Source organism: Peromyscus leucopus, chromosome 3 (assembly GCF_004664715.2).
Source record: "Peromyscus leucopus breed LL Stock chromosome 3, UCI_PerLeu_2.1, whole genome shotgun sequence".
Classification (NCBI taxonomy): Eukaryota; Metazoa; Chordata; class Mammalia; order Rodentia; family Cricetidae; genus Peromyscus; species Peromyscus leucopus.
The window spans coordinates 14,940,264-14,953,422 of NC_051065.1; the positions used below are offsets into that span (position 1 = coordinate 14,940,264).

General features: G+C 37.4%; 1 protein-coding gene across 6 annotated transcripts in view; it reads right to left on the reverse strand.

Annotated features, from left to right (window-relative positions):
- Positions 1 to 13,159, reverse strand: part of Phf14 (PHD finger protein 14) — a 202,261-nt gene that overhangs the window by 130,936 nt on the left and 58,166 nt on the right. For all 6 annotated transcript variants that reach the window (XR_005091034.1, XM_028894650.1, XM_028894653.1 and 3 more), the window contains one exon: positions 9,279 to 9,447. Coding sequence is in view for 5 of the 6 variants with exons in the window: in XM_028894650.1 (XP_028750483.1) it covers positions 9,279 to 9,447 (169 nt within the window). In the remaining variant the exon portion in view is untranslated. The remainder of the gene's footprint in view (positions 1 to 9,278; positions 9,448 to 13,159) is intronic.

Sequence of the window (13,159 nt, forward strand, 5' to 3'; positions counted from 1 at the left end):
CTTCTTGTCTCCTAAGGGCAGCTAGATGCCGCAAAACGCGGGTTTGAACTACTGGCGGGTTCCTGGCGTGTGCGTTTGACCGGCAGTATGGCGGTAATGAGGTGTCTGGCAGCAGCACATTACGCTGTGTGGTAGATTTAGTCTTTACTAGTATTAAAAAAAAAAAAAAAAAAAAAAATGTTTCTGGGCTACACGCTGCTTTGATAAAAGCTTAGACCCACTATTTCTGAGACTTGATGACTTACAGAACTGTCGGAAAACGCCATGTTGTTAAGCTAAAATGGGCGGAGACAGCAGCCACAGCGCCATTTCAGTCTTATAATACTACAGTTTTTTATAAAGAAGTCATGAATATACACTAGCAAAAAGATAGCATCTTCAACAAACGATGTTGGTTTAAGTGGATGTCTGCAGGTAGAAGAATGCAAATAGAACCATACTTATTACTTTCTACAAATTTCAAGTCCAAGTAGATCAAAGACTTCAACATAAAAACCAGATGAACATAAAACCATTGAATCTAACAGAAGAGAAAATGGGGGACAGTCTTGAACACATTGGCATATGAGATGACTTTCTGAAGAGAACACTGATAGCACAGGCACTAATTAATAAATGGGACCTCATGAAACTGAAAAGCTTCTGTAAGGCAAAGGACACAATAGGACTAAACAGCAGCCTACAGAATAGGAAAAGATTTTTTTACCAACTCTACATCTGATAGAGGACTAATATACAAATGTATGAGGAACTCAAGAAACTAGATATCAAAAAAACAAATAATCTAATTAAAAAATGGGGGACAGTTCTAAACAGAATTCTCAATGGAGAAAACTCAAGTGGCTGAAAAATACTTAAAGAAATGCTCAATATCTTTAGCCAACAGGGGAATGCAAATCAAAACCACTCTGAGATTCGATCTTACATCTGTCAGAATGGCTAAGATCAATAACACAAGTGACAGCTCATACTGGCAAGGATGTGGATCAAGAGGAACTCTCCTCCATTGTTGGTGGAATTGCAAACTTGTACAGTCACTATGAAAATCGATAGGGCAGTTCGTTCAAAAATTTGGAATCAATCTCCCTCAAGACTCCACTATACCATTCTTGGGCATATACCCAAAGGATGCTCCATCCTACCACACAAACACTTACTTTGCTCAGGCATGTTCACTGTAGCCTTATTTATAGAAGCCAGAAACTGGAAACAACCTGTATGTCCCTCATAAAGAATGGATAAAGAAAATGTGGTACATTTATACAGTGGATTACTCAGCTATTTAAAAAAATGACATCATGAAATTTGCAGGCAAATGGATGGAAGCAGAAAAAAATTACGCCAAGTGAGGTAACCCAGATCCAGAAATACAAACATTGTATGTATTCACTTATAAGTGGACACTAGCCATTAAGTAAATGATAATCAAGCTACAATCCATAGACGCAGAGAGGTTAGGTAAAGAGAAAGGGCCTAAGGGGAATGTATGGATCTCCCTGGAAGGGGGAAATATATTTTAAAGGTGGACTGGGGGCAGCTGGGGAAAGCAGAAAATGGAAGAGGTGTTGAAATAAGGTGAAGGGGGAGATGGGATAGAGGGATAAAGTGTTAGGAGAGAGAGCTGGAATTGCAACAGGGATGACAATTGGGGGGTGTGGATACCTACTGCAGTAGAAACTTCCTGGAAACTATGAAGGTTTTCCTAAATGGAAGATATGCAGTCTCAACTGGCTGTCTCTTACAGCAGCCAGATGAAGCTTCAGTGACAGGACTGGCTTATACTCAATTGAGCTGTTGGCCAAGTGGGTCTCATGGAAATCCCCAAACAATCTAGGCTATTGTCAAGATAAAGGGTTGCTCTCTGAAAACTCAGAGTGGAGTCCCATTACCAAGGACAACATCCAAACAATTCATTGGACATGGAGAAATCGAGCTGATGCCTTCATGGAGCTTTCCCCCATATGATCTTATCTCTTTGGTGCAGGAAGATACTCTATAGGCTACCAAAAGAGAAAAATGGACACCAACTCAGTCACAAAACCTTTGACCCGCAATCTGTCCTGCCTGCAAAATACGCTGTCCATGGCGGCACAGTGGCCAACCAATGTCTGGTTTGACCTAAGGCCCACTCTACAAGGAACCCACACCTAACACTGCTCAGGTAACGAAGAACCAGGGACAAGATAGCCCAGAGACCTAAGGTAAAACCAAACATGACTGGTCTTTAAAAAAAAAAATCAATAAAAATGATTCTTAACAATATCTTCTATACTCACAGGTCAGTGCCTTATCCAGACATCATCAGAGAGGCACCCTCTGGAAGCAGATGGGAACAGAGGCAGTGGCCTAAAGCCAGACATTGTGTGGAGAGAGTTTAATTGGAGATTTCCATAAAATCCCTTCCCTTAGAGCTCAAGGAATCTTCAGAGTCAGAGGGGATGGAGAACAAGGCACTCTCACTCAATTAAACCAGGTACATATGAGCTCACAGAGACTGAAGAAGCAAGCACAGAGCCGACATGGATCTACACCAAGTCCTCTGCACCTATAGTACAGCTATTAGCTCAGTATGCTTATGGGACTCCTGACTATGAGAACAAGGGGGCCTCTGACTCTTGTGCCTGCTCCTGGGACCCTTTTCCCCCTGTTCATTGTTCTGTCTTAATCTGATATGAAAGTTTTTGCTTCATTTTATTATACTTTATTTTGTCATATTTGGTTGTTGTCTCTTGGAAACCTTTTCTAATGAGACAGAAAAGGAGTGGATCCACAGGGGAGGGGAGGTGGAGATGAACTTGGAGGAGTAGAGGGAAGGGGAAACTGTAATTAGGATATATTGTATGAGAAGAGACTCTATTTTCAATCGAAAATAAAAATATAATGACAGCGTACTTGAAGGTTCCAGCAGAGGAGCAATGAGGGAAAAAGGGGATGCCCACCTAGCCAGTCACATCAGTCAAATCAACTCTGGTGATCCATGGTTTTCATACTAAGATGGACTAATTTTCATTCATACCAAGTGTCTCTCAGCTTTGAGAAAAAAATCAGACTTTCTTTGCCAAAATATTTAATGAGGGGAATCCCGTTGGGTAGAAGACAAAAATCACAGGCCTAAAATAAACGTATTATCCATCACAAGATTCCAGTTATTCAGATTCTTTATTTATCTTTTCAATTAATTTTACTTTTTTTTTTTTTTTTTGAGACAGGGTTTCTCTGTGTAACAGCCCCAGCTGGCCTAAGACTCGCTCTGTAAACCAGACTGGCCTCAAACTCAGACCTCTACCTGCCTTTGCCTCCAAAGTGTTGGGATTAAAGGTGTTTGCTATCACGCCCGGCTTCAATTAATTATTTTAAAGGAATAAGGAATGAGTGACCTCACTGATGATTACATGGGAAATGTGATAAAGATCCACCTGCATATCCAGAAAGACAAAAGGGGCTAAATAACCTTCATAACCTTCTAGGTTCACTACATTAATCTACAATTGTCCTCTGGGCACAGAGTAAACCTTCAAGTCACTTTTTTTTTTTTTTTTTACCACCAACAATTTACTTATTTTTAATCACTTAATGTCTTACATAAGAACCACAGCTAGGAAATATGGTAAGAAAGATAGTATCATCATCCTTAAAAAGAAAGAGAAAGGGTAGAGGGTCAGGGAGTGTGAAAGCCACTTCATAGTCAACCAACCCTATGCCCAGCAAGCACAATAATAAACAGTTAGTTACTATGCTTGACTATCTGTAGTCACTTTATAATCACCTATTGTCTAAGGCTGGAAACCACATTTTCTATATTCCCATTCCATAAGCAGTTCAAGGATAATAACTGGAACTAAGAAACAGACAAGCAAAATGAAGGCAATGTTTCTAAGGCCATGGGTACTAGATGCATGGCTTGTTCTAATGCTGTGTGGCTTGGTAACCTTTTCCTCAGGTAAGTCTAGCTTACTTATTTAGAACCTGTTGACTGTCTCATACAATAACCACAGCTATGAAATAGGGATAAGAAAGATTGTATCCTCATCCTCAGAAGGAAAGAAAAAGGGAAGAGGTCAGGGAGACTGGAAGCACTTTATAGGTGACCAACCCTGTGCTAAGCAAGCACTTACTTCCTGAAAGCTTTTCCAGATTTGCCTTTATCCCTATATTTCACTCACTCACGAGTGCCCTTCAGGCTAAGATATTCACAATCAAGTTATCTAACCCAAGAGACACTGGCTTGGTATTTCATGGTCAGAGATTTACTGATAATTTCTCGAATATTCGACAGAGCTCCTTTCAACTATAAACAACACATTCCTTGATATGCACACATCTAGCTACACCATGAGTGCCCTCGTGTACCACAGAATGACCATTTCCTGAACTAGTTGTATGAGATATAGTCACCAAGCTGCTGCAAGTCTAAGCTGGATGGAGAAGTCTCTCGAGTCATCACCAGTACTCCTGCTTAGAATGCCAGAATAATAAAAGTCTTATCTGAAACCTAGATGAGCACCTCTTAAAGGCTATACAGCTTGGCAAGTTATTTAAAACAATGCTTTATTAGGATTCTTTTGTGTCTGATAAAGAAAAAATGTCAGATACCAAAAATATGTGTCCTCATAATAGGTTCAAAGCCCATGCACTGAGCTGGAGAAAGAGAAATGCTGGAATAGAGGCTAAAAGAGATTCTGTCCTTAGCTACATTTTAATTTCATACAACAAAAAATCAACTAATTGATTTTATCATTAAATTTTCATTTAAAACAATGCTATCACTTGGATTGATAATATTTTTTAAAAACTAGATATCCTAACAAACATGAAGCAATGTTAAACTATGAAGCGTACAATGACTATGTTTATAAGGGAGAGGTACTTCCTGAAAATACATTTCATTCTTTCACTTGAAATAAATCTTTTAATCATTATTTTAAACAACAAATTTTTAGCCTGTAATTTGTTTTCAAGTAACTTGACCTTTTTTGTTGTTTTTGTATAGAAAGAAAATATAGGAGAAAAAAGTGATAATGAGACTGATCACTTAAAAAGCATCTTATTGAAACTATTATCTCAGAATATACTATATTCTTTCAGATTTCTAGAAATCTCCCTTACAAACCCAGAATAGAATGAAATGGAAAATAATGTGTCTAAGTATCCATGTTGCAAGTCTAGTATGGCTGGTCAACATGTTCAGCTCCCTGGTAAGACTCTGGGCATGGTGAATGGAAAGCTTCCTGTCAACAGGAAAAGCAGACAGCATTCTTCAAGAGCAATTTTGTCTCCAACAGCAGGTACTCTAACAAGGATGGAGTCTATTCGCTTATTTCTCTTGCCTTTTGTTTATTTAATATTTATTTGTGTGCCTGTCTGTGTCGGTGTGAGCATATACATAAGTGTGTGTGTGCGCACACTTGTGTGTAAGGAGGCAGGAAAAGGAAACAGGTTGTCCCTTTATATTACTATTTCTTTGAGACAAGATCTCTCCCTGAACCTAGGTCTTGAGTTTTCATAATGAAGCTTGAATCCAGCAACCTCCAGGGATGCCTGTCTTCACCCTTTTTAGAACTGAGGTTACAGGTGTGCATCTGACTCTCAACTTGTGTGGGTGTTGAGATACAAACTCACACCCTCACAACTGTACAGTCATCTCTCTAGGCTGTGAGCCTAACTTTTTAAATCCTAATATGCTAAAACCAAATAAAGACACTGACTCAAAAATATACTTATTGGTTAATCAAAAATTTAAAAATTTAAAAAAAAGAGTGAAGGGTATTAAGAAGTGTGTATATACTTCAATCCTCACACTAAATATAAAAGCATGCATTGTTTTTAATTCTCCAGAGTAGGTTCATTGTACTCACGATTTGAAGGGGGAAAAAAAATAAAGCAATGCAACAAAAATTAGACATACACAAGCAGTGCACATATGAGGCCAACATACTTACTAATTTACTATTACTTTTCTTCAAAATGCTTAAGATTTTATTATGTGCATGAATATCTCGCCTACATGTATATATGTGTACCAAGTAAGAATCTAGTACCGATGAAGGTCAGAAGAGGGGGTTGGATTCCATGGGACTGACGGTTTAGAGCAACCATATAGGTGGTGGGAACCAAACTAATGGGATCCTCTACCCCACTGAGCCAACTCTCCAGTCCCCTTCTTTTCTTTTTTAATATCAACTTCTTCAAGGTCAATATTGAAGCATTCCCTTAACTTTGACACTATTTCACTATGTATAACAGGAGCAATACCACTGTTTGAAAGTACAAACAAGAGTGTTGATCCTAATTATATTAGTTAAGGTTTCTATTGCTGTGATAAACACCATGACCAAGGCAATTATAAAACTTATATAGTTTAATTGGGTTTAAGACTCCCAAACATCCACCAACTAGGAACAGAGTACTCAAATGTCTGAGACTTACAGGGAACATCTCATTCAAACCACTACATTCCACTCCCTGGCCCACATAGTCTCATGGCTATATCACAATACAAAATGCATTCAGTCTGACTTCAAATGTCTTCATGGTCTTCCACAGCCTCAACACTGTTCCAAAGTCCAAAATCTCCCCTAAAAGCTCAAGGCAATTTCTTAACTGTAACACCCTGTAAAAAGCAAAAAGCAAAATATGCATTTCCAATATAAAATGGTACAGAATATACATTGCCATTCCAAAAAGGGAATTAAGGGGGCACAGTAGGGAAGTATTGAACCAAAGCAAGACCAAAACCCAGAAGGGCCAAGTCCAAATAATGTAGTTCCATTGTCCAATGTCAGCAGGTTGAGATGGCTCTCCTCATCCAAGTTGGATGCCTGCAAGTTACAGCTCTCTCTTGGGCTGGTTCTCCTCCCTATGTGCAGCTATCACTGGCAGATATCCCACAGCTCTAGCATGTTTAGTAGCTGAGATCTCACATCTCCAAAGAGCAAAACAGGAGGCAGAGAGGTAAACTGAGAATGCCTTCTGGTCTTGTCCTATGAAACTGCCTGAGGCTAAATTGAAAAGTAATCAACTAATTTCTTTGGTGGAAAAGATTTCCAAGACAGGCTTGTATTGGCTCTGCCACATAGTTATTAATAATTACTATTAATAATTACTCTTCTGCAAGTCTACAATGAAAAAGAGCAAATGGGGCAAAAAGAAACACAAAATGCATAATTTAAAGAGAAAAAGAGCAACAAGGTCAAGGTCTTTCAAAAGCCCAAAGTCTACCCTTCCCTAGTGACACACCTCCTCCAACAAGGATACAGCTCTGAATCCTTCTCAAATAGTTCCACCAACTGAGGACCAAATTTTCAAAGATATGAGCCCCCAGGGGCCATTCACATTCAAAACACCACACTAATGTTTAATGTCAATGACTCCAGACATACAAATTAACAGTAGACATTATGACTGGCTTTCACATTAACACTACTCAAAGGGGCACCAGAGAAAATACCATTTTAGAATCAGAATATAGCATCAAAGGAGAAAGATCTCAGGCCAGGGGTAGTGGTGGTATATGTCTCTAACACAAGCACTTGGGAGGCAGAGGCAGTCAGAGTTCTAGACAGTCTGGTCTGCATAGTTCCAGGGGCAGCCAGAGCTACATAGAGAGATCCTGTCTCAAAGGAAAAGGGAAAAAAAAAATAAAGGAGAGAGAAATATCTCACTTATTAAATATGTCACACAATGACCAAATGTATAAAAACCATTTCCATTTGTATTTCAATTGAAAATTTACAGAGCTCAAAAGAGGACATGAGAAATTAATTCAGACTGCATAGACTCAATTCTTCTTGTGTTTCTCACATGTTTATATGAGTGCTACAATGGATAGTGTTCTCATGCTTCACAGATGTGCCCAGTATATTAATGCTTTCCAAACAGATGCATGAAAAAAATGTGTCCTGTCATGTGAGTTTCCACCTTGGCCATCTGTTTATATGGTTTTAGTCTATCATATTTACTTTTCAAAGAACGAGTATATAAATCTTTTGCCAATTCTTCTAGCTCACTGAAAATACTCTGAGGTCAAAATTTAAAGAATTACTTTAGGAAGTATTTCTGTTTGCTATTACTAGGTGCATAAGGATCTCTTTCAACATACAACTATTTTAAATAAGAATTTAGTATGTGTTTTGTATCTACATCAGTAGTATACATTTTATCTTCAGACCCATAAGGGCTAATCTGCATTTATGACTTCTTAGGGGAGATATCTTTTACTTTTTTCCCTTGTAACAAGATAGATTTTAAAAAATAAAAATAAAAATCTTTATCCGGATATGGAGGGAGATAGATACTTTTAGGTTTAGTGTTGTCATTTGTTTTGTTATATTTTAAGGGCCTTTATTATTTTAAATTTTATTAAATTAATTTTGCCTCATTTTAAAAGTCTCTATTATTTTAAAGTTACAAGTGTCTGAAAAACTCCTTTTAAAAAACATAAAACAATGCTTATTTTTTTATTACTTGAGAAGGTTTTTTCTTTTTGGTTTTTCAAGACAGGGTTTCACTGTGTAGCCCTAGCTGTCCTGGAACTCATTCTGTAGACCAGGCTGGCCTCAAACCATCCAGAAGACCTACATTTTGGTTTTTTTGTTTGTTTGTTTGTTTTTATATTTTGTGTGTGTCTCTCTCTGTATGAGCACATACATGCCTTTGAACATGAATGTGCCAGAGCATGTAGGTCCAGTCCTTTCCTTTCTTTCCATCTTATGGGTCCCAGGGAGGAAATCTGGTGAATCACAAATAGTCTGCAACTCAGGGAACCTATACATTCTCTAAATGCTCATAACCATACTATAGTGGGCATTTACAGAATTAGCTAAAACAAAGATAATGTTATAGAAAGAAAAAAAGTTTGATTTCTCCATTCACATAAAACCCCAAACTTAACAAACTAAATTAAATACTGTTCATTACTACACAGATTTGAAATATAAAGGAAACGGTTAGGGGGATGAGAAATATAAAGCTGAGATGAAAAGGAATCTGTTATACATATGAGCTTGCAGAGGCAGGCCCAGGTGTCCAAGGCTTCAGTAATGTCCTAGTTTTAAGTGGAGTGTCCGAAATACTAGTACCCACCATTAAGCTTTTACCTGAACCCACGAGCTAGATCCTCAACTAAATACAATGTTAATATTGTAATACTAACATAATACTCAGAACTGAATTCATAGAAATAACAAAGAGCAATATGAACACCAGTTTGTTTATGCTATAACTCCTTTTAAATTTTTCTATCAGAATATCACTGAGATCAATAAACGAAGAATAAATACCGTGTTTCTTATTGGAATCTTCTTGGGTTCTGGAGGCACGTCCTGAGGAACAAATTTCACTGGTTCCTTAATCTGTCTCCTTGATCGTTTGGTTCCGTCTGGCAATGTTTCCATGGCCATGTCTGCTTCCATGTCACTGCTCCCTGCCTGGTCACACTCTGAGCACTGCCTGAACAAATGTTTGTTAAAATAAGGTCAATACTTATATTTATTATCTTCTGATTTTAGCTACAATTTCTATAAATACAAAAAGAATTCATACACAAATACACACAGGCACTGTGATAATAACAACACACAGAAGCACACCTCCACATCTGCCAAAATGATTACCATGACTGTTACAAAAGCAATTCAGTGTATCCACATACAAGAACAAATGGAACAGTGCTCTTGCAAGCCAAGAGAACTCACAGACCACTCACTAAGAAGGTACCTTCCTATTTAGAAATGACTTTTTAAATGTGACATACACTGAAAAGTCTTTTATGGACTTTCATTCTTATATTCCATTACCACACTTTTTCATTGTATTTTTTGACACAGTATGCTGAATATAGCACCTGGAAAAAAATGGGATCTGTGAAGTGTTGGAGTGAGTAGTCATTTTACTAGTAAACCAAGCAAAACCTTTACCTTGTCATTACCTAGAAATTTTTATTCTGCCAATTATATATGCCCATTAAAACGTTACAACCAAGCTGGGTATGGTGGCACACACCTTTAAGCCCATCACTTGGGAAGCAGAGGCAGGCAGATCTGAATGTTCAAAGCCAGCCTGGTCCAGAGTTCCAGGTCAGCCATGGCTATTATACAGAGAAACCTTGTTTCAAAAACCAAAGAAAACAAACAAATGAACAAAAACACATTACTGACAGCTGTTAAAAGTAAATTTATACTTATACATTTTCTTCAAATATAATTTAAAAGGATTAAAAAGGTTTCCAAAAGTTTAATTTGTGATATATGATATATTTACTTTACATGTGTTAATATTTGTACCTTTGAATGTAACTTAAAATTCAAACATCTCTAAGCATTTATCATTTAATTCACTCTTCATCAAAACTTTTATTTTTGATATATCAATAATACAGACTTATTATTAAGCTTATTTTTACTTTTAAAATTGAAATCTTTAAATTCTGGGTTCTACAGCATAAATACAAAGTACTATTTGTTTTGCTGAAATAATCATATTAACTGCTACAATGCAAAGTACCAGTGAATAAAATAAAACGTTATTCTCTAATGCATAACTTACAAAATTCTTACATGTATGTTGCTAGTGCAACTAAAAGATGCTTTATAGATTACCAAATCAATAATAAACTGCTCTTATACTTATTTCAAATAAAAACATCAGTAACTGATATGGTACTACATAAATGCCTTACATAATCTCAGAATTTACTTGATGAATATATTCTGAAGAGGCAAACAAAATTATGAAAAACTGTGAAATGCAAAGGTTTTTTTTGCTTTGTTTTTTAAATAATAAAATGCCACAGCCATTTTAAGTAAATAAGCCTACAAACAATATCAAATTATGTCTCAAGTGGATCATTTTTCTGCTTTATATGTCTAAATTATACATACTAATAACAAATTGATCATTTTCATCAGCTCAATGAAATGTCATAGTTTCTCAAGCATTCCAATCCTCTGTGTGTGTGTGTGTGTGTGTGTGTGTGTGTGTGTGTGTGTGTGTGTGTGTGTGTGTTGCCTGTGCATGTGGAGAGCAGAGGACAACTTGAGTGTTGATCCTCAGGTCTCCTATTGGCTTGTGGCTTATTGATTAGGCTACTGACTGACCTGCAAGCCCTAAAGACCTAGAGTCTCTGCCTGCCCAGTATTGAGATTTACAAGTGTGCACCACCATCAAGTCTGGCTTGCAGGGCTTAGAGATATCAAACTCAGGCCATAGGCTTGCATGGTAAGCACTATATGAACTGAGCTTTTCCCCAATCACTCATATTCACTGTAAAAATATATAAATCCCTATAATATGAAAACATGTACTTTTGTGTAATCTAGTTTTCAAATTAAAACATTGTCACTTTATTTCTGTTTTTGTAGCTACTACTCATCATTACAACATTGTGTTCTTATGCTCATTCCCAAACCCACTAAAAACTTAAATGACAAGTAAATTTGTCCTAGAACATTCAGACAAAATGGCATGCCATGAAACCCTGAAACATCAAAAAACTCAAGTTACCAAGAAAATTTTGTAACTGACAATACAGAATATGTATTCCAATTTTAAGGTGGCTGTCATGAGTCACGCCATATACATCTACACAGATGGACCATTTTCACTTTCAGCAATATATTAAACACTGTATTCACCACCCTCAAACACCCTTTAAAATATCTACATAACAGGCTAGTATAAAAGCCACAGCATATTCAATTCAATGGGATCAAAGAACATTTTCAGGGTAAGAGATGATTACCCTGCAAATGTCAAAAACATGTACCTGAATTCATTTAGTAATCTATGGCACCACTATGATGGGTGATGTCATTCTGTATGCTGTGAATATGTGTTGCTCTGATTGGTGGATAAATAAAGGTGTTTGGCCAATGGTGAGGCAGAATAAGGTTAGACGGGTCATTCCAATTAGAGAGAGAAAACCAGAGCTGAGAGATGCTGCCAGCTGCCATCATGAGAAGCAAGATGTAAAGATACTGGTAAGCCACAAGCCACATGGCAAAGTATAGATTTATAGAAATGGGTTAATTTAAGATATAAGAACTTGATAACATGAAGCCTTCCATGGCCATAGCTTAAAAATAATATTAGCCTGTGTGTGTTTATTTGGGTCCTAGTGGCTGCGGAACCAGAGAATGAGAGAGATCTGTTCTGACCATGGTCTAGGCGGGACACAGGAAAACTTTCAGCTACACTACTATGACACACAAGCTTATTAATGAAGCTCATTTAATTATCTATGTATTTACTTAATACATTCTATCAGAGATGGGACCTACAGTTTGTAATTCCTATGCAAAAAAAAAAAAAAAAAAAAAAAAAACCTTAAGATTTTTGAAGTAATTGAAGTAATCAAAACTATTAGGTGATAATGCCCCCTCAAAGATCCAAGTCCACTTAGCAAAAACCCCAACACAGGCATGAAAAGCCCTCTTTTAATTTGTAGGCTAGGGTTGTCCAAGAGACTTCCAAAACATTACAGGCTATTGTTATTGCCCACAGTTGCTCCCTGAAGTGGAAGGTAAATCCCTAAATAAATATTGCTGACGACACCATGCACTGTAGACACAGGGCCCAGAGGTCCTTAAGCTGGAGCTGACATGAAAGCCTGAGGACTAGCTTTCATAGTACCAGAAGGTACCATACAAGCTTCCAGAGGAAGGATGCAAGTAACAGTCCTAACTAGCTACGGTGCCTATGAACCACAACAAAGACCAACATGGCACAATTAACGTAAGGGTACAGTAGTGGCACACATAACTTGGCAGTAACCAACTATTCTATAATTGGACTTAATTCCTACTCAAAAAGATGAAAATCATGCATGGTACTCAATTACCCAGTAATGAATGTCATCAGTTGATGGGGGAATGTCTTTCTGTACACTGCGAATATGTGTTCTTCTGATTAGTTGATAAATAAAACCATTTGGCCTATAGCAAGGCAGCTTATAGGCAGGTGGGAAATACAAACAGATAGATAGGAAGAGAAAGGAGAGGCAGAGAAGATGCCAGAGAGCTGCCCAAGGAGCAACATATAATGGGATGTAGGTAAAGCCATGAAATATGTGGCAATACATAGATTAATAGTTATGGGCTAATTTAAAATGTAAGATCTAGCTAGCGAGAGACACTCAGGTCTCTCGCTAGCTAGATGAGCCAGT